This window comes from Pristis pectinata, chromosome 3 (genome assembly GCF_009764475.1).
Source record: "Pristis pectinata isolate sPriPec2 chromosome 3, sPriPec2.1.pri, whole genome shotgun sequence".
In the NCBI taxonomy this organism is placed as follows: domain Eukaryota; kingdom Metazoa; phylum Chordata; class Chondrichthyes; order Rhinopristiformes; family Pristidae; genus Pristis; species Pristis pectinata.
The window spans coordinates 72,721,665-72,749,203 of NC_067407.1; the positions used below are offsets into that span (position 1 = coordinate 72,721,665).

The 27,539-nt window shown below is 44.1% G+C and overlaps 1 protein-coding gene across 1 annotated transcript; it reads left to right on the plus strand.

Moving 5' to 3' along the window:
• si:ch211-140l13.3 (centromere protein J) lies at positions 1–27,230 on the plus strand. Its single transcript, XM_052011211.1, has 8 exons — positions 1–37; positions 2,350–2,459; positions 3,128–3,277; positions 6,326–6,430; positions 12,431–12,571; positions 19,007–19,091; positions 20,662–20,782; positions 27,041–27,230. Exons 1-8 carry the CDS (start codon positions 1–3, stop codon positions 27,228–27,230), a joined length of 939 nt encoding a protein of 312 aa, XP_051867171.1.
• The last annotated feature ends 309 nt before the right edge of the window (positions 27,231–27,539 follow it).

The window sequence follows — 27,539 nt, forward strand, 5'->3', positions numbered from 1 at the left end:
ATGCTTGTCCAGAAGGTTAAAGCACATGGGATTCAAGGTGAGCTGGATAATTGGATCCAAAATTAGCTTTGTGATCGGAGGCAGAGGGTGGTGGTGGAAGGGTGCTTTTCTGATTGGAAGTCTGTGACCAGTGGTGTACCACGGGATCATTGCTGAGACCTTCGTTGTTTATGATGTATATTAACAACTTGGATGTGAATGTAGGAAGTATGATTGGTAGGTTAGCAGACAACATGAAAGTTGGTGGTGTTGTGATAACAAGGAAGATTGTCTAAGGCTACAGCAGGATACAGATCAAATGGGAAGTTGGGCAGAGCATTGACAAATGGAATTTAATCCTGACAAATGTGAGGTGATGCATTTTGGGAAGTCAAATAGAGGTAGGGCATATACAGTAGAAGATAGCGCACTAATGAATGTTGATGAACAGAGAGCCGCAGGGGATCCCAATCCATAATTCTCTGAATTAGTGGTGAAATAATTCTATATTTCTATAAATAGTTCTATAAATCAATAGAAATAATTCTGTAAATAGTGGCTATATATTGGGCTTGCCCTTTTCCTATCTTCAGTCCTGAAGAAAGGACCTGACCCGAAATCTGTTTTTCTCCACGGATGCTGCCTGGCCTGCTGAGTTCCTCCAGCATCTTGTTTTTTTTAAATTTTGCCACAGATTTTCACCCGGCTCTCCAATTCACTTGGACCATCTCTGATACCTCTCTCTCCTTTCTTAATCTCTCTATCTCTATCTCAGGAGATTCTTTATCCACCGACATCTTCTACAAACCCACTGACGCCCACAGCTACCTTGATTACAGCTCCTCCCACCCTGTCTCTTGCTATCCCTTTCTCTCAATTTCTCTGTCTCCGCCGCATCTGCTCCCATGATAAGGCTTTCCACTCTAGGACATCCGAGATGTCCAACTTCTTTACTAACCATGGCTTCCCCCCTACTGTGGTCAAGAGAGCTCACACCCGCATCTCTGTCATTTCCCGCACCTCTGGTCTCACCCCCACCCCTCCCAGACCCAACAGGGATAGGTTCCCTTGTCCTCCCATTTCATCCCACCAACCTAAGTATCCAACACATCATTCTCTGTCAGTTCCGCCATCTCCAACAGGTCCCATCACCAAGCATTTCTTCCTCTCCCCACCCCTTTTTGTTCTCAGGGAGCGCTCTCTCCATGATTCCCAAGTTCACTCCTCCCTCCCCACCCATCCTGCTCCCACCCCGAGGACTTTCCACTGCCCCCGCCATAAGTGTAACACCTGCCCCTATACCACCTCCATCACCTCCATCCAGGGACCCAAACAGTCCTTTCAGGTGAGGCAAAATATTTACTTGCGCCTCCCCTAATATCATCTACTGCATTTGGTGCTCCATGTGTGGCCTTCTCTACACTGGTGAGGCTAAATGCAGATTAGGTGACCTTTTTGTAGAACACCTGCGCTCCATCAGTAACCACGACCTGCATCTCCCTGTTGCTAGTCACTTCAACTCCCCCTCCCACTCCTGTAAGTCCTCAGCCTCCTCCACTGCCAGGAGAAGTCCAAACGCAAACTGGAGGAACAGCGCCTCATTTTCTGTCTAGGGACCTTGTAGCCTAACGGCATGAACATAAATTTTCCCACTTTAAATAAACCAAACTACCACCCCCATCCCCCATCATGCCTCTTCTTTTCTTCCCTTTCCTAGCCTATCTCTCTTTTTTTCTCCTAACCCATTTCTTTCATTTTCCTCTCCTCCCCTTCCCCCATGGGGTACCTGCCTCCATACCTGTGACCATCTCCTGGTGGATCTGCTCTCCTCTCCTTCCTCGATCTTCCTATCACTATCTCTTACCTGCATCAACCTATTACCACCTTGTGCTCACCCCGCCTCCCCTCTTTTGTCCACCTATTACTGCTCTGCTTTTCCCCCCATATATTGGGCTTCCTCTTTTCCTATCTTCAGTCCTGTACAAGGGTCCTGAACCGAAATGTTGACTGTTTTTCTCCATGGATGCTGCCTGCTCTATTGAGTTCCTCCAGCATCTTGTTGTTTTTTTTCATCTAGATTCCAGCATATGCAGTCCTTTGTTTCTCTTGAATTTGTGGTTGTTGCTCCAAGTCAGCCGTATGTAACAAAAGAAAGAGTGCATCATGCATCTGAGGCCAGGAATGAAGGAGTTAGCCCCCCATACTCAGTGGTGCAACAAGCATTTCCTTGATGCAAAAATTGCAGTTCATCGTTAATGGTTTAATTTGTCATATTCCTTTTGATACTAGGCTTTAAAGAACATGAATTTCCTGATGCATTATGGAACTTGTTTGTATGGTGTTAATGCCTTCCTCTCATTTTTTTCTTAGGCATTCAGTCTTCCAATTCAGGGAGCCTAGGGGATAACTCATGTAAGCATTTACAAACAACAGAGCACATATCAATGCCTAGGCCCCAGAGTTATGCTACTAAACAACAGGTAATTGTAATGATATGATCCTTAGAGCTTCACTGCTTATCAATAGGAGCAGAAACATACAAAGCAAAATAAATTGGTTATTAAAACATAGTGCTTGAGAAGTGTATACTGTCTAAGATACTGTTTCAAACAATGATATGTTTACTACAAGGTGAGAGAAACCTGAAATCAAGTACCAGTGGGTGCCTGATATACATATGTTAACTTGTGAAACTAGGAGTTGTGGCGGGAACTTCTGTGGATGCACAGTCAGCAGCATATTGTTTCCACACCAAAATGTCACGTTAGAATCGACATTTTCCCAATTTCTCAATATTTCGGTATAATTAAAATAGAAGGCATAACTTTCCAATTCAGCATTTGAAGTCAGTCTGTGCCAGACTGATATCTCACCGAGGTACATTTTTTAAGATTATGATAAAACATTGTCAGAATCAATTGTGGTATTGTTTGTCTGATGTTCACAGGTCATTGAAACTCATCAGTATGTCAGTTTTCACAACACAGCTGTGCTGTCTTGTTAAAGGGAACCACAATATATGAATAAAATGGACAACTGTGATTAAACTAAACGGTTTGCACTTTTGAATTGTTTCATTGATTAACTATGTACTTTTAGTAGGAATTGTCTTTGATTAATTACTTTGTAATTGTTAACACTGATACAGGAAACAAAGGCTTTAAACAGGAGTGCAGCTGAGACACCGTCCAGATTACAAGAAAGACCTCCTTCAGGCCGCAGAAGTCGTAGTGCAACCCCAAGTGGGAGGAAAACCCCATTGGATGGTAAACAAATAGGCTTTGACCTTGAACAGAAGGTTTGTACTTTGATGTTGATATCTGATGCTGATAAGCGTAACAGAACTAATGAATAAAGTTGTGAGTTGACGGCCACATTATATTACAATTATTCAGCAATGAGCCATTACTTAGAACCATAGTATTGTTACAACACGGAAGGAGACCATTCAGCCCATCAAATCTATGCAGGTTTCTAGTAGATAATCTTGTTAGTCCCGTTTCGCGGCTCCTACCCCATTTTCCTGCAGGTTATTCTCCCTCAGGTAAATGCAATAGCAAAATGCTAGATTATGATCAGATCCAGGCTGTTTCACTGGAAATTCAGCAAGGTGTTTCTGAGTCCTCCATGTCCTCCTGACATAATTTCTGTGTTGGGGGTGCATGGGATGATATATCCTACACAGCACCCTTTTTGGAGCATTATAATAGACCTTCGTTTATTGTATCTCAGGAAAGACCATTGTTGGGCACTCCCAGGACCACATGCTCTTCCCAGTGCAACACTGGACTGGGACATCTGCCAGTGAAATGTGAGTACCCAGTAGGCCACTTTTGCTAAGCAGAACTGGTGCTGTGGGATGAACCAACTTTGATTATCACTCTTGAGCACCCTCCACCCTCTCTACCAGCACTTCACTGAGATATCCCCAAACTAATCCACTACCCTGCCTCCCCCGACACCATAATTGTTTGGGATCTATCTGCCTTCCCACTTTGTCTCCCAAATTTTCCTGGTTTCCCAATTTCCACACCTCTACCTACCACCTTCCAATAGTGCTGGTTTCTCATTACCATCCCAACATCTCTGAGTGCTGGTTTCCTAATTTCCACCACCACCCCCCCCCCCCCCCCCCATCACATTGACCCAGAATAAAAGCTCCCATAGAATCGTTTCTTTCTGGGTTTTTCAGTTTGGCAATTTTTGCTGGAAAATACACTTACCACAAGGCTCTCAAAGCACATTTCACTTAATGTTTTTCCATAAAGTAAAAACATCACAGATTCTCCCCAGGTTACAGCAGGGTTCCGTTCCTGTGAACTGTTGAACTGTTTGTAACCAGGACAGTTTGCAAGCCAGAAATGCAGCCACAGACCAAGTCTCCATGCGGCAGAAGATGCCTGCAGCCCTGCAGCAGCCGGCAAATCCATTCCGCTGGTCTCCCAAACGCTCGTTCATATGTATGAGCTGTACATAAGTCAGACATTCCTATGCAGAGGAGGACCTCTACATTAAAGTGAGATTGTGAGCAATCTTTATGGCACATACACATATTTTAAATGAATGCCTCATATGAAAGTGCATTAAAAAGGTATCAAGGTATCAGCATAACTATATTCAAAATGGCCTAGTAAATTCTTGAAATAAAATGGCATCATTAAATTTACCTCATTTTCATTTAAGGATCTGTGTTTTAATCAGGTTGTTCTCTTGGTAATTTGAATCTTTTAAAAATGGTATTATTGTTTATATAGTAAACCAAAATAGCTCAAAACGCCGCAGAGAACTTGATGTAGAGTGAGAGGAGCAACAGGGATTAGCCATTCAGCACTGTCTATCTGGTGGTGACCTTCACTCATTTAATTTCACAGCCAGAATCCTCATTCAATGTTGCAAGCTGTTGGCAGCATTCACTGTGTGATCCACAGGCATTGTTTGCCCTTTTACAGAACCATTACCAGAGGGATATTGTTGAAAGTCCCTTGTCATCCTCCCATTATATTTTCATTTTCAAGACATAGAATCAGTTTTAATGGACTGAGAAGCAACAAGGAGTCTTCGTCTACTTCTTAGTCATAGAGTCCTCTAGTCACCCATCACAGAGAGAGGCCCTTTGGCCTACCGAGTCCATGCCAACCATCAAACATTCATTTACACTGATCCCAATTTATTCTCCCCACATTTCCCTCAGCTCCCACCAGCTTCTGCAACTCACTTACAAACTGCCAACAATTTAGCAATGGTCAATTAAGGTGCCAACTGGGATGTCTTTGGGATGCAAAAGAAAACCAGAGCACCTGGAGGAAGCCTATGCAATCACAGAGAAATGCAAACTCCACACCAACGGTCCCTAAGTCAGGAATGAACCCAAGTCTCTGGAGCTGTGAGGCAGCAGCTCTACTCACTGTGCCAGTCCCTCAGGATCGAGGATGACTTGCATCCACTCTAATTCTATGAGCTTTAAGGTGACACTGTGGAACGCACACTCTTCCATAGATGTGGCAGGTGGGTAGTTTGTGAGGTGTGAAGCACTCCAACTGCCCTTTACACAGAGCTTCTGTGTACTCCTAATGCATGGACTTGAGTCTACTGTTGGTGCTGCTCTAATAGAGAATCTAGAAAATTGTAATGTGATTGGGCAAACCCAGTGCTAATTTATGGAAGGGTAACTGCGATTTTTAAAATTTTTTTTTATTTTATTTACAGCGTGGTAACAGGCCCTTCCGGCCCAACGAGTCCGCGCCGCCCATTTTGAACCCAATTAACCTACCCGTATGTCCTTGCAATGTGGGAGGAAACTGGAGCACCCGGAGGAAACCCACACAGACACGGGAGAACGTACAAACTCCTTACAGACAGCGACGGGAATTGAACCCTGATCGCTGGCGCTGTAATAGTGTCGCGCTAACCACTACGCTACCATGCCGCCCTATGGGATGAATGGGATAAATTTACAAATTAGAGTTTATGGATTAGGGTTTATGCATAGGATGGATTGGGAACTGGTTAATAGAAAACAAATATTAGGCATAAACAGGTTATTGCAGGCAGGCTGTAATAAGAGGTGTACCACAAGAATCTGTGCTTGCTCCTTAGCTATTTCCAATCAATATCAACGACTTAGTTTAATGAATTGGGTATAATTGAACCAGTTTTACTCATGAGAAAGAAAGCTAAGAGGAGGCATGGGATGGCTGAAGGAGTATGATGTTAAAAAACATGAAGTTATCCACTTTCACTCTAGGATGAATAGAAAGGCAGAATACTTTTTAAAAGGTGCAATCTCTTATGACCTAGAGCTCTGTTTTCTTTAGCTAGCTATAAATGATTTGTTTTGATCCTTCAGGTATCACGGCCAAGTTCCGTTTTATCGAGAAGAGAAAGTACTTGTTTTAAGAGTAATGTTAGACAAGATGACGTCAGAGAAGAAATCCAATATCCAGATGGCAAGGTAATCTGGCAATAAAAATACATTAATGTAGCATTTACAAGAAAAATTTCATTCTTTAATGATTTACATCAATGGGGCAATTGATTTCTATTACAAGGAACCATTTTAGAAAGTTTTGATTAATTTTAAATATAACTCATTGTGTGGATAATCAGTTACTGTGATATTAGAGTGTTACACTGCCACTTAAGAGGGCAAGTGCAACTGTTTAAAATCTTGTTAGATAATTTTTATTCTTACCTGTTTTCTCTAACACAATACTTTGATTAGCTTTGTAGAAGAACTACTGCATACCTTTGAGGGGAGCAAGAAGGAAGAGGAGTAGGCCATTCAGGCCTCTAACCTGTCTTCTTTCAATGATGTTCTTTCAATGACATGTATCCTGACTCCATTTACCCATCCTAGCTCCATATCCCTTCATACCTTAGCATAAAGTTGTCAATCTCAAATTTGAATTAATTGACTTAGTTACCATCATTACACAGAGCAAGTATGATTGAGAGAGTGGAAATAACTGTGGTAGATCTTCTTCTTAAGCATTCCCTCTGGATCAAGGATGACTTACTTTCACTCTGGTTCTGTGGGTTCATAAGTGACCATTGAGGCTAATGTGGAAACGGTGTGCTCTTCCACAGACAGGGCAGGAGCTGCCTGATGGGGTGGGATGGTGCGCTCCTTCTGTCACTTACCCAGGCTTCTGTGTGCTTCCGATGAATGGGATAGAACTTGCAAATCTCATCCAAAGTACTCATTTGTCACCTTGAGCAGTCATGGACCAGAGATTTGGAACAGAGTATCTGTTTCAGGAGTCTGATGGTGGGCATGTGATGTGGCCAATGGAGTCGACTGAATTTAACCAGGTTCTCATTGCTGGGGATGTTGATCTAGGAGAGAACATTGTCTTGGGTTGACCTTCCAGATGTGGAGTTGGTTCACTTCGGTTCACTGAACAAGTCTATGTTTGTATGGAGCTCTGCCTCTGTAGGTGCTCATATGCAAGCGTGGTCTGCATTCTGGGGTGGCCTTGGTTCCAGAATGTAGTCACCACAGGTCGAATAGTTTCCCATTAATTCTGAGGACTAGCTCCATTCCCTTGGGAAGTTTGTTGGAGGTGAGGACCAGCACTGCTGCTGAGAAAGATTGTAAATGTTGGGCAATGGTGCAGTATTCTTTGACACTGACTTCACAGAGATTGACCCTGTGTGGACCCGTAGGTTAAGATCACGTATGGCATGTCATCATGAAGCAAACATATGATACTGACTAATTACCATGGGCAGGTGAATTTGAGGAGAGTGTTTCATAATCTCTCGCAGTCTAAGGGTTCAGTGAGGTCAAAGAGAGCAAATATTGCTGTTGGTGCTGCTCCCTGTGTTTGTATTGGAATTGTTGCAGGATGAAAGTCACGTTCACACCGAAATTCTCACTGCAATGTGGGGAACAATTCTTCGGCCATTGGGAGGAGGCAGTTGAAGAGGACCCTGGCAATAACTTTCCCTGTCTCAGACAGCAGGGAGACCCCTCCATAGGTATCACAGTCACACATGTCTCCTTTCTTGAAAATGTTCATGATTACAGCATCTCTCGGGCAGTATACCTTCCTCTTCCCAGGCTTCACTGCCAACTTTTGGAACATTAATGGAAATATTGTCTGCTCCCGAAGACTTGTTACTTTTTACTTGGGAAATGGCCAATATGTGAAATATGAGTGAGTGATTAAGTGAGTGGGCAAAACTGTGGTAGATAGTTGATGCTTTTTTTTAATAAAGTGTGGCTATAATATGATAGAATTTTATACTGAGCTTGCAAGTGATGTAGTTGAATCCAAAACTAAGGTCTTGAATCTAAACAACAATAGAAGTATGATGGGGGAGTTGGCTGTAGTTGATTGGGAAAGTACATTGAAAGGTGTGATAATGGAGGGAAAGGAGACAAATCTGACAATGGTAGCTACAAAGGAGTCTTCTGGCTGTTTGCCTCATGGCAATCATTGTCAGGGTCCTCCTCAATTGTTTCCTTCCGCTGGCCAAAGAACTATTCCCCAATTGCAGTGTGGATTCTGTCCATTTAGAGACACAGTGGACATGATCTTCACTGTGTGTGACCTCCAAGAGAAATGCAGGCAACTGCACCAACTACTAAACATGGCCTTGACAGCCTCGCTAAAACCTTTGACTCCATCATTCGAGGCGGACTGTGGGATAATATTTAGCTGCCCACTGAAATTGGCAATGCACGATCCTAACCAAAGGGTCCATAACAAGGGTAATCTCGGTGAAGTCCAGTGTCAAATGTGTCATCACCCTAACACTTTTTACAATCTTTGTTGCCACAATTCTGGACCTCTTCTCTAATAAATTTCTTATTGGAGTGGAACTAATCTTCAAGACTTATGGGAAACTATTCAAACTTTGACAACTATGCTCCAGAACCAAGGTCACCCCAACCTCAGAAGGTGAACTGCAGTATGCAGACAATGCTCGGAGACAGAGCCCAAGACATCAACTCTTCACTGAAGCACAGACAATCCTTTACCAATCTGCCTCTACTTGTACAACATCTCCAATGATAAAGGTTCACAGTGAAACCCTGAAAATGCTGGAGCACTTCTCATATCTCAGGAACCACCTCTCAGCGAAGGCAGACATTCACCATTACTTTCAATACATAGTACAGCCTTGGGTTGATTGGAGAAGAGGGTGTTTGAAGAGCAAGATCTCAAACCTGGAAATAAAGCTCATTGTCTGCTGGGTAGCAGTGATCTTTGTCTTCCTATGTGTTTCTGCAGCCTGAACTACCTAGACCAGGTGCTTCAGGGCCAACACTGTCTCTTTACAAAGTTCTTCAAATCCACTGGATTTCTCCCCGGCCAACATGCCCAACATTGAAGCCCTAATTGCAATCAGTCAACTCCATTGGGCATGCCACACCATTCACATATCCAATGCCAGACTCCTGAAACAGACACTCTATTCGTGCTCTTTCACAGGGAGAGATTACCAGGTAGACAGAGGAAAGGAGCAAACAAGGTACTGAAGGCCTTCTTAAAAAATACATCCCCACTGACTCCTGGGAATCCCTAGCTCATGACTCCTCAAGTGGTGAATGAGTGCTTGCAATGGTGTTGGGAAAATCGAGTTGTGCAGCGGGAGCACACAGAAGCTGAGTGTAAACTGTGAAAGGAGTGCACCACCTCACAAGCTACCCAGCAGCCACCTTCTGCCCCATCTGTGGACAACTCTGCAATTCCCACTTCGGCCTCATCAGTCACCTCGGAACCCACAAAGCTGGAGTCGAAGCAAGTCATCCTCGATCTTGAAGACTACTTAAGAAGATCTTCCACAGTTTTTCCCACTTAGTTGATGATGCATTCATATTTCACCCTGTCTTTATTATAGATGCTAAAAGTTATCCCACAACAGACATTAGACTAACAAGTCTAATTTTCTGGTTTCTCTCTCACACGCCCTATAAATAATGAAGTTATATTTGCAACTTTCTAATCTAAGGGGACAATTTCTGAACCAAGAGTAATTTAGTAGATTATAGAAACATCTTCAATTTCTTCACTTCCATCTTTAAAAACCCTGGATTGGAAATTATCAAGTCAAATTGTTCATTATTTATGGCATTTTTTTCTAATACTATTTCCTTACACCTGTTAGCCTGAATGAAATCCAGTCTTTGACTTATTGCCTGGAATGTCAGATGCATTGTCCAATATTGCGACACTGGTGAAGTATTCAATAAAAAGTCTTTTCTTACTTCCACTTGCAATATCGCTGACATGTGTTATTAAAGGGGCCAAAATTACCTTTGACATACCATTTTCTTCTAGTATATTTGTATTAATGTTGTTATCCTTTGCAGGTTTCTTTCTGTTCTTCTTCTATTCAGCTCTTTTTTGTTGTTTTTTTTGTTGAAATTTGGAATTTAGATAAACAACTAATCTTAGTAATGATGACCACAAATATTGCCAATCATCATATAACCCTAGCTGGTTCATTCTTGCCCTGAAGAAGAGGAATTCTACCATCCTTACCCAGTCTGTCCTCTGTGTGTCTCCAGACTCACCTCTCGTGATCGACTCTTGGTCGACCTACCAAGCTGCTGAGTTGTGCCATGTCACTACATTCAGAGAAATAAACAAAAGACTGCAGCAGTTCAATAAGATGGCTCATTATCATCCTTCCAAAGGCAACTATGGCAGCACAGTGTTGCAGCAATTAGTGCTGCGGCCTCACTGCTCCAGCAACCCAGGTTTAATGCTGACCTTTGGTACTGTCTGTCTGGAGTGTGGACGTTCTTCCTGTAGCCCCCTGGTTTCCTCCAACATCCAAATGGCAAGCCAATACATTAGTTGGCTACTGTAAGTTTCTCCCAGTGGTCGTGGGTGGCAAGACACTTGGGAGTTGGTGAATGAGAATCGGTTTTGGAGAAATAAGTGGAGGACTGGAACTGAGGAGAATGCTCTTATAGCCGAATTTTGGAAGAAAATGTGAGAAATAGGGATGGGCAATAAATGCTGGCTTTGCCAGTGACAATCACATCCCCAAAAATGAATAAATAAAAATAAAACTGCTTGCGGTATCATCAAAGTGGCTAAAATCCAGAATAGCGTAAGTTCTGTGGAGCCCTTTATATCAGGCCATCTGATAAACATATTCATAGAATCATAGAATAGTACAGCACAATACAGGCCCTTCAGCCCACGATGTTGTGCCTAACTTTAAACCACGCCTAAGACTATCTAACCCCTTCCTCCCACATATCCCTCTATTTAAATTCCTCCATATGCTTATCTAGCAATCTCTTGAATTTGACCAATGTACCTGCCTCCACCACCACCCCAGGCAGCACATTCCATTCCCCATCCACTCTCTGGGTGAAAAACCTCCCTCTGATATCTCCCTTGAACTTCCCACCCATTATTTTAAAGCATGCCCTCTTGTATTGAGCATTGGTGCCCCGGGAAAGAGGTACTGGCTATCTACTCTATCTATTCCTCTAAATATTTTGTACACCTCTATCATGTCTCCCCTCATCCTCCTCCTCTCCAAAGAGTAAAGCCCTAGCTCCCTTAGTCTCTCCTCATAATCCATACTCTCCAAACCAGGCAGCATCCTGGTAAACCTCCTCTGCACCCTTTCCAACGCTTCCACATCCTTCTTATAATGAGGCGACTAGACCTGGACACAGTACTCTAAGTGTGGTCTAACCAGAGTCTTGTAGAGCTGCATCGTTACCTCGCGGCTCCTAAGCTCGATCCCATGACTTATGAATGCTAACATCCCACACGCTTTCTTAACTACCCTATCTGCCTGCGAGGCAACTTTCAGTGATCTGTGGATATGAACCTCCAGATCTCTCTGCTCCTCCACATTACCCAGAATCCTGCCATTTACCTTGTACTCTGCCTTGGAGTTTGTCCTTCCAAAGTGTACCACCTCACACTTCTCTGGATTGAACTCCATCTGCCACTTCTCAGCCCAGGCACAGATATTAGGCACAGATATCTTGAATTTTAGACCTAATGACAATGTAACTCCCATTTTACTCTGCCATTGACTTCAGCAAACCATAAACTCAGATGTGATATAGGATGGACATCAGGCCTAAAACCATTCTGTTGCTGCTGAATAGGTTAAAATTAGAGATTTTGTTTGACATTGTGTGAAGAATGGATTACGCCTCCAGTTCCTATTCTCCTTAGTGAACATTTGTTGATTTGCAATCTGTATGAAGTTTGTGAAATATTCGAAACAATGCTTATTGAGCATATTTTTAAAAATTCAAATAGCAATTTTTATGATTCTTATTTATATCATTAGTATTAAGCTGGTTTTAATTATTTTCAGCCAATCCTTGACCAGCAGAGTACAATAACAAATTGTATTTAGCATTTATTGCATCTTTAAATTATTTGTGTCCATGATGAGGAAAGCTGAAAGGTGCCCATGTTTATTTTTTATATTCAAGCAATCTCTTTTTTACTCCCAGCTGGAACAGTTCCTGACAAATGGAAATCGAATTATCACCTTTCGGAATGGCACAAGGAAGGAGGTCAGTGCAGATGGGCAGTCTGTCACCATCACATTCTTCAATGGGGATGTGAAACAGTTCATGCCAGACCAAAGAGTGGTATGTGCAAATGCTGAATACTATAGTCATTACTGTCTTCAGAAAGCAGTACACACTATTTGCATTTTAATAAGAGAAATGCTTGTTGCCTTTAGGACATTGATATATAGAAATTTATTCCATCTATAATATATTCAAATTAAATTCCTTAAAAATCTTCTAATGGTGGTTTGGAAGAGAGCTGTTGGCAAGAGTACTCTGTTTGCTCAGTGCATTCTGTATTTTTGCATCTGTGCCTTTCAGCACTGGAGCCTGCTGGTGCTCGGATACTTGCACTTCTCACCTCTTTATCTTCCCCTGGATTCACTGCTGAGACCAGGGATGCTCCCTGATCAATCTGAGCTGAGGGGCAGGATACAATTTGGATCTGGCCCCTCAGCTCTTCATGCCAGCCATCACTGCCACATCCAACATGGTTCCACTCATTTGATGAGGGTCATGAAGAGGTTTAGCGAAGGTAAGTGGTATTTTTTCCTTTATTTTAATGAATGTTAATGATTGTACTTAATGTACACCAGATAAATGTGTTCTAATTAAATTTATTTTTAAACTTTTTAATTCAAAATATTTACATATATTTCATCTGTTTTTAAATATCTCTGATCATCAGAGCCATTTAGAAACAGTTAAAATTAATATTTGACAGCAAGATACTTGTAATTGATTAATTGGAATTAAGATTGTTGGGTTAATTTTGAATTCCACGATAATGTAGAAGTTGAGATAATGAATTGGATAGCTATTTTGTATCTCTCCCAATTCTTTATTTCCACTATCTTCAATTTGCTCTTCCCTCTTTGCTGTCGAGTCACAGTAGAAATCTAATCATGCAGGTCAATCACAAGAATTCTGACTTACAAACCCAGCAGAGCTCAAATCTTGAAGAAGCATCAGTGTCAGTTAGCAACAAGTATCAGAGGAAAAAATCTGATTTTCTTGTGGTTTGATTTTCATGGATTCTGTTATTTAAAATGTGATCACTAATTTCCAAAAGCTGCCCTTCTGTATACATCCTAGATAGTTAAAGCAGTTTAATTTTGAACATCTGCATATAGGCTTGCAACATGCTTCCAACCAAATTCAAATACAAAAAAATATGCTTAAGCAAAGGATAGAAAGAGAAATAGATAATGTTACCCAGTGCAACTTCCCTGAGTAAAAATGTAACTGAAGCAATAATATTTTAAACCCAATTCTCTATACTTTGTTGCTGAAAGGCTTTGAATCTTTGTAATATGTTTCTCACATTAGTTGTAATTAATCATGGAATGCCAACTGTAAATTAGAAGACCCAAGAAAGAACTTATTTCTTTGTCCCAACAAATGGCATCTTTATCTTCCATCAATGTTCCACTTCTTTTTCCAAAACCACCTTGGCCATCTGTTTCACAATTGACTACGAAAATACATAACTCAAGTACCCTGTACATTCAGCAAATTCTTTTTCATAGAGGGGATGTGAATATTTCAGGCAACTCCAGTATTTATTCTACATCCCTAATATCTATTAAATATGTAGTGATAAGCAACATGTAGAATTAAACCTCCAGAGTCCAAGGTCATGAAAGTACACCCACAGGGCTGTTGCAGAGTTAGTTCCAGGACTTTGGCCCAGTACCAAAGAAAGTCGCTATGTGTCCAAGTCAAAACTTGGAGTGGATGATGCTTCCATTTTCTTGCTGCTTTTAGTGCTACAGATTTTCTGTAGCATGTTGATATAGTGCAATTAAATGGTTAGAGTCATACCTTGTACAAAGGAAGATGATTATGATTGTTAGAGGTCAATCATCACAACCCCAGTTGATCAATCCAAGAATTCCTCAGCTCCTTCATCAATGATTTTGAAAATCAGAAAAAAAAGAACTACAGAAGCTGGAAATCTAAAATAAAACAGGAAACACTCAACTGGTGGAGCAGCATTTATGGAGAGAGAAACTGTTAATCTTTCAGGTCCGAGACCCTTTGTCAGGACTGAGAAAGAGACCTGCTAAGTGTCTCCAGCATTTCCTATTTTTAATCATCAGTGGCCTTCCTTTCATCGTAAGGCCAGAAGTGGGGATGTTCACTGATGATTGCATAGTTTTCAGTTCCATTGGTAACTCCTCAGCAATTGACGCAGCCCATGCCTGCATGCAGAAAGACCTGGATGGTCGGCATTCAGGTAAGAGCTGGTAAGTGACATAGTGCCACAAATATGCAATGCAATGAGCATTTCAAACAAGAGAGGATCCAACTACCCACCCTTCAATTACATTACCATCACTGAATACCCATCATCAAGATTCTGGGGTTACCATTGGCCAGAAACTCAACTGAACCAGCCACATAAGTACCATGGCTATTGGAGCAGGTCAGAGACTGAGTTTCAGTGATGAATGACTTGCCTTCTGACACTCAAAAGCCATGCCACCATCAGCAAGGCAGAGGTAAGACGTGTGATAGAATACTCTCCACTTGCCTAGAAGAGTGCAGGTCAACAACATTTGGGAAGCTTGGCACCATCAGAACAAGATGACAGATGAAAGGGTGGTGCACAAGGTCAGAGCTCATGATATTAGCATGGATTGAAGACTGGTTATCACAGAAGACAGAGAGTCAGAATAAATGGAACTTTTTCAGGCTGAAAGGATGTAACTGGTTGAGTGGCCCAAGAATCAGTTCTTGGCCCTCAATTATTTACGATTTATATTAATGATCTGGAGTAAGGTATCCATGATTTCTGATGACTTGAAGATAGGTGACAGGGCATCTTGCAACTCTGCAACTGGACATAGATAGGTCAAGTGACTTGGCCAATGGAGTTTAATGTGGCATCACAAATCACAAAATGTTAGCAGGCAGGTGCAACAAGTGATTAGGAAGACAAATGGCATATTGGCCTTTTGTTGTATGAGGGCTGGAGTTTAGAAATAGGGACATATTGTTACAATTGTACAGGGTGTTGGTGAGATGGCACCTGGAGTACTCTGCACAGTTTTGGTCCTGTTTAAGAAAGGAGGTACTGGCACTGGAGGCAGTCACAAGAGATTCACTCAGCTAATTCTAGGGATGAGATCATAGTCCTTCATGTGCAGGTTAAGAAATTAAATTCATATTCTTTGGAGTTTAGATACATGAAAGGTGATCTTACAGAGATCCTTACCAGGCACGACCAGGTAGATGTTGAGATGTTTCCACTAGTGAGACCATCTCGAACGAGAGGATGTAACTACAAGATTAGAGAGAAGTCATTTAAATCTGAGGTGCACAGAAATTTCTTCTCATACACAGAAGATGGTGAATCTCTGGAATTCTCAATCCTGGAGTGTTTGCAGAGGATGGATCATTGGGGGTACTTGAAGAGGAAGTAGATGAACTTTTGAAAGCTTAGGGAATTGAAGGCTGTGGGGAACTGGCACAGAAGAGGAGCTGAGGCTGGGGCAAATCAGCCATTGAATGACAGGGCAGGCTTGAGGGGCCAAGTGGCCTACTCCTGCTCCTATTTTCTATGTTCTCATGTTACTAAAGCAGCTGCTTAATTGGCACCCCATACACCACTTTAAGTATACATTTGCTCTACTAATGCACCATGGCAGTGACGAGTGCTATCTACAAAATGCACTGCAGTCACCAGCAGTTATCAGCCTATACTGCTCTGATACCGCCTCCCAAATGTGTAGCCACTCCCCCAAGAAGGACAAGGCTAACAGATTCATGGGAATACCGCAACGTGTAAACCTCTTTCAAATCTCATACTATCCTGAATTGAAAATATATTGTTTTTCTTTCATTGTCACTGGATCTAAATCTTGGAACTCCCTACTCAACAGCATTGTGGGAGTCCCTTTACCAGAAGAACTGCAATGCGTCAAGCAGGTAGCTCACCATCACATTCTCATGGACAATTAGAAACAGCTAATAACTGCTGGCCTTGCCAGCCATGTCTACATCCCAAAAAAAATGAACATTTTTTTTTAAAATGGTTCATAAGTCAGAGTGCACCAGTGATAACAGGTGTGAACGATTAAAAAGGAAAGTAAGATCTAGATCAAGAAGTCTACTTTTCCTTGGATAGAATTGAGCATCCGGAGTATTATTGGAATTAAATTCATTCAGGCACTATCATCTGCCTGTCTAAAACCCTACCAGTTTTTAGTTTAAGCAGTGACTTGGAGAATGATGCTTTGGTATGATTCCTCAATGATGCAACTTCAATTACTGTCAAAAAGACATGTTGTTCCAAATATACCTATCCATCTGCTGCCCGTCCAATTATTCAAAATTTGCATAAAGTCTTTTAAAGTACACATCAGGAATAATATTGGTAATACATGTGATCTCAGTTGGACTACTTACCCACTGGGAATGTTTATCAGGAATTCAATGATGGGGATTGAGTGAGTGTATTCAAATACATCTATATGCTAGAAAAATGAATGCAAATTCATAATATTATCCTACAGATGAAGAGTAGTAATAGAAGGAAATCCCGTGATATTCACTACATGGATTTCCGAAAAGCTATTAATAAAAGTTCTTGGAAACCGTGGAGACCATGCAATTATTTGGGAGGGAATGCTGGATTGGAATTGTTGAAAGCAGGAAATAATTGTTGGCAAGAGGTGTACAAGCTCGCCTTCTGTGAAAAGGGAGATCCACAGGATATTTTTTTCTATGTTCTTTATTATTTGTTGCTATTTTTATCAGTGATCTTTATGGAAACACAATAAAACTGTTACAGTTTGAAAAGATTATAGTAGTTGGGAATAAGGAGGAGGCCGTACAGTTCAAAATAAAGAAGTATATTATGCACACAAGGCAAATGGACTTTGGAAGGGCTATTACATGCAGATAACAATAAAGAAATGGGTCTGGAATTACTCAGTGGTTTAGGCAACACCGGTAGAAGGGAAAAGAAAAAACGTTTTAGGTTGATGGTTTTTCCGTAAGAGTTGTTAAAATCAGCAAAAATGTCAGCTGATCTGGAAATCTACATCAAGTTGTCTCAGGTATGTTTTTAGTTTTTAATAACCCTTTCTGGATAGGCAGGCTTCTGCCTATCATTTTTAAATGGCCCACTTTTGTTAAAAATTTAACCTGATTTAAATTAATCTATAGATGGACTGGCTTTCTGAAGGTTACTGTTGAAAACAAGGCAAGAAGATAATGCAGCAATTCATGGAATCAACCAAAAGTCCTGAATGCTCAGAGCTGCTTTCTTATTTTCCACAGGAAAAGGGATTCTTGATTGTTCCTGTGTTCCTGGCCTAATATCTAGAGTTTGAAAGTATTAATCAGGTTGGGTGGCTGCCAAAGATTAGACTGATTCTGGAGCAAGATGACCATCAGCAAATGGTCAATAGAGAGGGAGGGGAGGTAGAAGGTAGCAGAACAGGCCACGTAGACAGACTCTGACCTCTCAAAGGATTAGTGCTCGTGGTGGATGACATTGTTATGTCACCTGATGTACAATGGATCTGCAGTGCCACCAGCTGAGGAGAACACCACTACCCTCTCAACCTTTATGCATCTGACTCTTTCTAGGTACAACTATAGATATCTCCCAGTCAGCTACACGTAAGTGCATAAGGCAGGTAACTGTCGCATTGTTTGTTGGGCCCAAAAGTTATTGACTCTGCTTTTGGAGTCATATAGTCATGGAGTCATAGAGTTGTGCAGCATAGAAACAAGCCATTCAGCCACCTTCCATGCCAACCGCATGCTAATGCTACATTAATCCCACTCTTCTGCATTAATCCCATATCCCTCTATGCCTTGCTCATTCAAGTATCTGTCCAGATACCTCTCAAATGGTTGTGACTGTTCCTGCCTCCACCACCTCCTCTGGCAGCTCATTTCAGATACCAACTACCCTTACTATGAAAAATTTACCCATCAGTTCCCCTTACCATGGAAAACACACACTGGCTATCTACCCTATCTATGCCTCTCACCATTTTAATTACCTTTATCATGTCACCTCTTAGCCTCCTTTGCCCCAGTGAAAACAGTCCCAGCCTATGCAACTGAGAAAATTATCAAAAAGTGCTGCACAAAAATATGTTAATATGTTAGACAAACATATCTGTGAATTTAGATACGTCTGTCTGACTTTTGAGAACCGTATTCCTAACCAAATGGTTAAAAAAATGAGTTATATTCACATAATTTATGGGTTGCTCTTGAGCCACTGATTTGTAGTATCCAGTACTATATGAAGTGAGGGTTAGGTGCAGTAGATTGAGTCTACATATTATCCCCGCTTTGTGTGTGCACGTGTGTACTGAGAAACAGTGTCAATTTTACCCATGGTTGCACCACCTCAGCAAAATACTACAGAATGAGTATGCCAGAAAGAATAAAGTCCGTTTCTTTTAGAAATGGGAGGGAATAGGAAAGAGATATGTTAAGAGAAGTAACTGTCTAAAGCAATTAACATGTTCTGAACTCTTGCAGATTTATTACTACGCTGACGCAAAGACAACTCACACTACATTCCCAAATGGAATAGAGATGTTACAGTTCCCCAATAACCAGATAGGTGGGTGGAAGCTACAGTAACTGATAGTACAATAATGCTGGATTAGGAAGGCATGGGGTTTTTAATCCACCTGAAACCAGGTGCGTGTAGTAAATAATAAAACAGGAAGTTGGGTCCTGTAAATTTTAGTTTTGTTCCTTTTTTTTGTGCAACTTCTCAATCCTTTCCCTCTTGTGCCTTGGAATGATTTTCAATGGGTTAAAACACTTTTGCACTTTTAAGCAATAATGATTTTTATATCACACATTGAAGTACCTTCTAATTATCCCTATCTTATCAAAATACATCAGCGCACAAACTTTTACTCCCACAATAGCATTTTCCTTTTATGTGTCAAAGGTACAACTGAAACCAAGGCATAATTATAATAAATAGTGAATGCAGAAAACTTGGTCTAAAGTTATAATTGGATCAAACTTGCACCCATTCCAATTCAATTGAATATAAACTGTATACACTGTATACACATTGAAAAATCTAAATGAGTGCCAGTTGGCCATTGAGATATTGGATATTAAGAAAGAAATTCCATTCAAATGGATATTCCATGTCTGCACAATGTACTAAAGTAGACAGTAAGTTTATTTTTAAGTGTGGTCACTTTTCTTTTATAGATAGGTGATAGTGAACTTACACAGAGATAGTAACGGAGGTAAATGTTTTGATCATTGTGGTGTTTAATTGAGTGTGCATTTATGTCTACATGGTTAAACAGACATGAGCACAGTTTAACCCTCAGCCTAACTGCATCACCTCTATCAATGCAGATTTCCCTCGGTATCACAATGAAACATCAAACTGAATTTATATCCAGTCTCTGAATTGACTTGGGATCTAATAACTGCAATCTAATCTCCTCCCTTGGCTAAGGTGATACTTTGATTCCAGTCTGATATTCACATAGAACTACTTCTAACCGGGATCAGTGGAGAACTGTTAAATCAGGGGCACTCCCTAGCTGTGGGAGGATTGATAGCACAAGTACAGATTGAAAATCAGTGGCTCAATGCACCTGATGGTCATCCACAGACTCTTGGGAAATTCTGGCCCATGATCACTCAAAATGGAGAAGCTTTGAGAACCTCAAGCCCATGCAGAAGCCTTTCATAAGTGGTGGAGGGAGCAGACCACCTCAGAAACTAGCCACCAGCCATCTCCTGCCCCATTTGTGGAAGCGTCTGCGGTTCCCACAGAAGCCAACTCAAAAGTCACAAAACCAAAGTGTAAGTAAATCATCCTCGATCCTGAGGGAATGCCAAAGAAGAAGAGTTGTTCCACTCCAGTGCTGCCCTTCTCTGAGTTTGTGGAATTAATGGAAGGAACATATCATTAGTGTGGTCATGTGTACTCATGAACGTCTTCAGGTGCATATCTGGGGGTAAGGTTGCAGCAATGATCAAGTCTCAGGAGTAACTATTTCCCATCCTTACAGATGTTATCTATTAAAAAGGGTCTAATTTTATCTTTCAGGGTGCCTTTCCACTTGATATGTAGATAATTTCTGTTATTCTGTGTTTTCAAACCACAGTTTTTTTTCATAATCTCAGTAACATTTTAACATTTCTTTTAGAAAAACATTATCCTGATGGTAAGAAGGAAATAATATTTCCAGACCAAACAGTCAAACACCTTTTTCCTGATGGTCATGAAAAGAGCATATTCCCAGATGGTACAGTTGTGAATTTGCAAAAGTAAGTGTGTTTCTCTCTCATTTTCCTGTGGAAGGAAAAATATTTGTACATGAATTTGGGATTGGTGTTAATGGATTGGTATTTGTTTATAATGGGTATCCTTTGGTCACAAAGTAGCAAATGGTACATGTGTTCACATCTGAGATGTTACCCTAGATGCTGTATTGTGCAAGGTGTTAGCTAACGCTTCTTAAGAGAGGACAGTAAATTTGTGCTCCGTGAAGCCAATGCCATGCCCGTGGGTGGCACTAGTGGTGAAGGTTCAGATTATTGAACTATAACACCCTGCCAGCCCTTTCAAATAATTTGATCCACAGTCATGATGGTCACAGTCTGACTTTGCATATCAGCACGATGGCCTTTAAGTATATAGAGGTATGTTCTTCACTGCATCACTGGGTAGTTGCAACACTGGCCAGACTGCTACATCATGGTTGGTGTCACATATGTGAACAGAGTTGGCCATCGCTTTCATCAGTTCTGATGAAAGGTCTTCAGCCTGAAACATTGACTCAGTTTCTCTCTGCGCAGATGCTGCCTGACCTGCTGAGCATCTCATGTTTTTATTTAAGAGCAGGGAGGATATACTAGAACTTTGTAACCAATTAGGCCGTGTTTACTGTGTACATTTCTGCCCACCATGTAACAGGAAGGGTGTGATAGCACTGGAGATGGTGTGGGTGCTTATTAAGTTATTGCCAAGGCTAGGATATGCTGCCCACCATGTAACAGGAAGGGTGTGATAGCACTGGAGATGGTGTGGGTGCTTATTAAGTTATTGCCAAGGCTAGGATATGCTGGGGATTTAACAACCAATCTGGGTTTGTTTTCTTTGGGACAGAGGAGGTTGAAGGGGGATTTGATTGAGGCATATAAAATTATGTGAATCATGGATAGAGTGGACAGGAAAATCTCTTTCCCTTAACAGAATGATCATTAATCAGGAGACAGGTTTAAGGTTGCAGAATTATAGGGAATTCAGGAGAAGTATTTTCACCCAGAGGACAATAGAGAATTGGATCTTGTGATGGGGACAGAAACTCTTAATCCACTTAACACATATTTGGATGTGCACTTGAAGTGCTGCAACCCACAAGGCAACAGGCAGAGAATTGGAGAGTGCAGTTAGGATGGATCAAGACAGCATAAGAGAACAAGTGGCCTCCTTCCATGCCAAAGGTTTCCATGTTTCTATACATGGTAAACCTGAATTCTGATACCACAGAAGAAGGCTGCTTGGCAGGCTGTTAGAAATATAGCCTCATTTTGTGCACACTTTTGAGCCTAGAATTGGTAAGCAAATTCATGTACAACCTTTAAATATTTATATTAATGGCTTGAATTCAAATAAATTTAGAAAATGCTCATGCTTTGAAACACTATCCTGGACTCTGTCTTGTTGTAAATTGCTACAAATAGTGACATTCTCTGAGCCACCATTTAAGCCTATGTAAAAGTCACAAGTGACATCAACCAATTCATAAAGCATAAGAGGTTGAATGGCTAACAGGTGTTGATAACTTGGTCAATATTTGGTACCAGTGAACTAGATTATTTGCAGCAAAGATCTGCAAGTAATTCTCAGCTGATGTGGTTATTTACATAATGTCGGCCCTGTAGCGGCCTGGACCCGCAGAACTCGAACCGCCATCGGCGGGCACATGCATGGGAGCGCAACGTAGACCAACCGCAGGGCGGGTCTTCCAGCCGGGACCTCACGTCACGTCCGCCGGAGAGGCTCTCGGGTACTTTTGTGAGCACGCGCGCTTTGTTCCAGTCAGTATAGTGTGCTCCAGTCCAGCCTCCCGTCTCTGCCTTTTTTCTTTTCTGCCTGCCACGTGCTGTGTTCAGCTACATTTGGTGACCCCGACGCTCCCAGACGGCATCTGGAACCCGCGACATGAATCCCAACGACTCGCACAACGCTGTCTCACTCAAGCTCCTGACTTTCTGGGCTGCTCAGCCCCATGTTTGGTTCGAGCAGGCTGAGGCCCAGTTCAGTATCCGAGGCATTACAGCCGACGCCACGCGGTACTACTGCGTGGTCAGCGCGTTCAACCAGGACATGGCAGCACGGATCATCGACTTCCTGCACCATCCACCTACGGAGGACAGGTACATTAAGATCAAGGCACTCCTCCTCCACACTTTTGGACTCTTTCGCCGTGAACGAGCCGCGCGCCTTCTGCACATGGACGGCCTGGGCAACCGCAAGCCATCTGAGCTGATGGACGACATGCTGGCGCTCATGGATGGCCATAAACCTTGCCTCCTATTTGAGCAGCTGTTCCTCGAGCAACTGCCAGAGGACATTCACCTCCTCCTCGCAGGTGAAGAGTTCAGTGACCCGCGCAGCCTCGCGGCCAGGGCAGACATTTTGTGGCAGAGTAAGCAGCGGGGAGCAGCTTCCATCTGCCTAACCACAACCGCGCAGCCTAAGGCCAAGACCCCACAACCAAAACCACCGAGACCCATGGGGGACAAAGATGAGGGTTCGGACCAATAGTGCTTTTACCATCAGAGGTGGGGGTCAAACGCACGTTGCTGCTGCCCGCCGTGCGCCTTTCTGGGAAACGCTGGGGCCAGCCGTCGCTAATGGCTTCGACGGCTGGCCATCATGACAGCCTCCTGTTCCTCTGGGACCGACACTCAGGGCGACATTTCCTGGTGGACACCGGGGCCGAGATCAGCATCCTTCCCCCCTCGAACATGGACACCCGTACCGCGGCCCCAGGCCCCAACCTCACCGCCGCGAACAGCACCACCATCCGGACATACAGCTCACGTACCATCCTGCTGCGTTTCAGCCCCATCTGTTTTACCTGGACCTTCACGGTAGCAGCGGTGTCGTGGCCGTTACTAGGGGCGGATTTCCTACAGGCCAACCGTTTCTGGTCGACCTGAAAGGCTGGCATTTGGTCCACGCCGAGACTCTCCAAACCTTACAGCTTGGGGAAGCCCAGTTCCCGGCCCTCCACCTGGACTCCGTCACACTCTCAGGTGACAAGTTCGCCAGGGTGCTGGCGGATTTCCCCTCCATCATCACCCCACAGTTCTCCACTATCGGTCCCAAGCACGGCGTACAGCACCACATTCCCACGCAAGGACCACCACTGCACGCCCGAGCCCGTAGGCTTCCACCCGACAAGCTCTGCCTCGCCAAGGAGGAGTTCCGGAAAATGGAGGAGATGGGGATCATCCGCCGCTTAGACAGCCCTTGGGCATCGCCGCTGCACATGGTGCCCAAGTCTGCAGGAGGTTAGATGCCCTGCGGGGACTACAGGAGGCTCAACGACGCCACAACCGCCGACAGATACCTGGTGCCTCACATCCAGGATTTCACGGCCAACCTCCACGGGGCGACCATCTTTTCAAAAATCGACCTCGTCCAGGGTTACCATCAGATCCCCATGCACCGCGACGATGTGCCCAAGACAGCCCTCATCACCCCTTTCGTGCTGTTTGAATTCCTAAGGATGCCCTTCGGCCTCAAGAACGCTGCTCAGACTTTCCAGAGGCTAATGGACTCAGTTGGATGAGGCCTGGATTTCATCTTCATCTACCTAGATGACATCCTGGTGGCCAGCAATTCACACAAAGAGCACGTGGCACATCTGCGCCAGCTCTGCCAGCGCCTGAGCGACCACTGACTGGCAATCTACCCGGCGAAGTGCCAGTTCGGGCTGCCGGAAATCAACTTCTTGGGCCACTGGGTCAACCAGCATGGAGCCGTCCCTCTGCCGGACAAGGTCCAAGCCATCCGCCAGTTCCCCAAGCCCAGCACGGTCAAGGGCCTGCAAGAGTTCATGGGGATGGTGAACTTCTACCATTGGTTTGTGCCGGTGGCAGCGCGCATCATGAGACCCTTGTTTGGTCTGATGGGCGGCAAGGCCAAGGAGGTGGAATGGGACGCGGAGTCCACGGAAGCCTTCGAGCAGACCAAAGGGGTGTTGGCGAAGGCGGCCCTCCTAGTACACCTGAGAGTCGATGTACTCACGGCGCTCATAGCCGACGCTTCCGACACGGTGGTCAGCGGAGTCCTGGAGCAGCTCGTCGAGGGCCAGTGGCGACCGCTCGCCTTTTTCAGCCGAGACCTGTGACCGCCAGAGGTGAAGTACAGCGCTTTCGACAGGGAGTTACTAGCGCTCTACCTAGCCATCCGGCACTTCCGGTATTTCCTCGAAGGAAGGGATTTCACTGCATATACGGACCACAAGCCCCTCACCTTCGCCCTTGCAAAGGTATCGGACCCATGGTCGGCTCCGCAGCAGAGGCACCTCTCGTTTATCTCGGAGTTCACCACTGACATCTGCCACATCGCGGGGAAGAACAATGTGGTTGCCGACATGCTGTCTCGTCCCCACATCCACTCAGTGACCACCTCAGCCCCAGGGATCGACTACACGGTGCTGGCGCAGGCACAACAAGCAGATGCCGAGATCCTGGCCTATCGCACCGCCATTTCGGGACTCCAGTTGGAGGATGTCCCTGTCGGCCCAACAGCGGTTCGGATCCTGTGCGACACGTCGACTGGCAAACCTCGGCCCGTGGTACCAGCAGCATGGAGGCGGTGGGTGTTCGACACGCTACACAGCCTGGCCCACCCGTCCATCCGGGCGTCCATCAAATTGGTCTCAGACAAATGCTTCTGGCACAGCCTGCGCAAACAAGTCGGACACTGGGCCAGGACCTGCGTACACTGCCAGACCGCCAAAGTCCAGCAGCATGTGAAGGCTCCCCTCCAGCAGTTCCAACCGACGCTCAGCAGGTTTCAGCACATCCACGTGGATGTCGTTGGCCCCCTGCCCGTCTCCTGGGGCGCCAGGTATATCTTCACCATGGTCGACAGGTTCACCAGATGGCCGGAGGCTGTGCCGCTAGTGGACACGTCCACTGAGTCCTGCGCCAGGACGCTCATCGCAAACTGGATCGCCAGGTTCGGACTTCCAGCGGACATCACCTCTGACAGAGGGGCACTGTTCATGTCAGGGTTGTGGACAGCACTGGCACAGCTCCTGGGCACCCGGTTACACCACACCATGGTGTCCCACACACAGGCCAACAGCTTGGTCAAGCGGTTCCACAGGCACCTCAAGTCAGCCCTGATGGCGCGCCTCAGAGGGCCCAACTGGACAGATGAGCTTCCCTGGATTCTACTGGGCATCCGCACGGCCCCCAAGGAGGACCTGTGCACCTCCTCGGCAGAGTTGGTTTACGGCACCCCCCTGACGGTTCGGGGCGAGTTTGTGCCGGGGGCCCAAGGTCCAGCAGGGATGCTGGCAGAAGTGCTAACGAAGCTGTGGGACAAGGTGGGGAGCCTGGCACCGGTTCCAGCCTCCAGACACGGCACTACACCGTCTTTTGTTCCTAGGGATCTCCAGGACTGCAAGTACGTTTTCATTTGCAGGGGCATGCACAAGTCACCTCTGCAGAGGCCGTACGAAGGACCCTTCAAGGTGATCCGGCACAACGGATCTACGTGTGTCATGGAGGTGGGTGGCCGCGAGGAGACCTTCACAGTGGACCGCCTTTGGACATCGGGCAGCCCGTGAAAGTGCCCTCACTGCGCTGACGGGGCAGGCCTCCCAAGAGGGACACACAGACTGGGGATCCCACGCCCCCGATGGGCGATTCTGGGGGGCGGGGTGGTGTAGCGGCCCCGACCCGCAGAACTCGAACTGCCATCGGCGGCTGTGAGTGCATGTGCGGGAGCGCGATGTAGACCAACCGCAGGGCGGGCCTTCTGGTGGGGACCTCACGTCACGTCCGCCGGAGAGGCTCTCAGGTACTTTTGCGAGCGTGCACGCTTTGTTCCAGTCAGTAAAGTGTGCTCCAGTCCGGCCTCCCATCTCTGCCTTTTTTCTTTTCTGTCTGCCACGCGCTGCGTTCAGCTACAGCCCTCTTTTTGTATGCAGAGAACCTAACAGTGCAGGTGTCTAGATCTGATAGCTGTGTTGGCCTCTTCTTAAAGATACTTGATAATTATTACAATTAAGTTGATGGGAGCAATTGAAGCAGTTGTCAGCTGATGTGCATTCATTATCTTTTCCTGCTGAAGGAATTGATACTTTTCTGAAGCATCAAGTGTTGTCTGCAAGTGCAGGCTGATCAAGATACTGAGTATTATCTTTTCCGTGACCTGATAAAACAACAATGGAAATATTGGATATTGAATTTACAGAGAACCTTTCTGTTCACCTTTCTGAAGATGCAAATATGAATATGTTAATAGTTACTAAAGACTTTATTCTTTCTTAGAAATGGAGATAAAATCATTGAATTCAACAATGGGCAGAGGGAGATCCACACGCTCCAGTACAAACGGAGGGAGTACCCTGATGGAACCATAAAGACTGTATATTCTAATGGGCGTCAGGAAACAAAGTATTCCACAGGTCGTGTCCGAATAAAAGACAAAGAAGGAAATATTGTTTTAGATAAAAAGTGACTGATTAGACTTCTTTCAGACAATCGCAAAGAGTTGTGTATGATCAAGGAAAACAAAGTTCCAACAGCATTGCAAAAGTTGTGTTCCAGGTGATACAATCTACAAATCCAATCCTATTTCATTTCTATAAGATATGCTTTTACTACAAGAGACTGAACACTCCTTCTCTAGAATCTGAGCCATACCCGTGCACTACAATAATTTGTTAACTTGCATGAATTTTGTATACAGGGAACAGAGTTAAAGAAAGGCCATCATTGGGAAATATGTGTACAACTGAGTTTTGTTCCTGATTTAACCGCCACAAAA

What these genes read in the sequence shown, in the direction of transcription:
- si:ch211-140l13.3 (XM_052011211.1), top strand. Translation starts at nt 1, where the DNA reads ATGCTTGTCCAGAAGGTTAAAGCACATGGGATTCAAG. An exon ending in TCCAATATCCAGATGGCAAG is followed by an intron (nt 6,431 to 12,430) that starts GTAATCTGGCAA and finishes TTTTACTCCCAG; the next exon opens with CTGGAACAGTTCCTGACAAA. An exon ending in TCATGCCAGACCAAAGAGTG is followed by an intron (nt 12,572 to 19,006) that starts GTATGTGCAAAT and finishes GAACTCTTGCAG; the next exon opens with ATTTATTACTACGCTGACGC.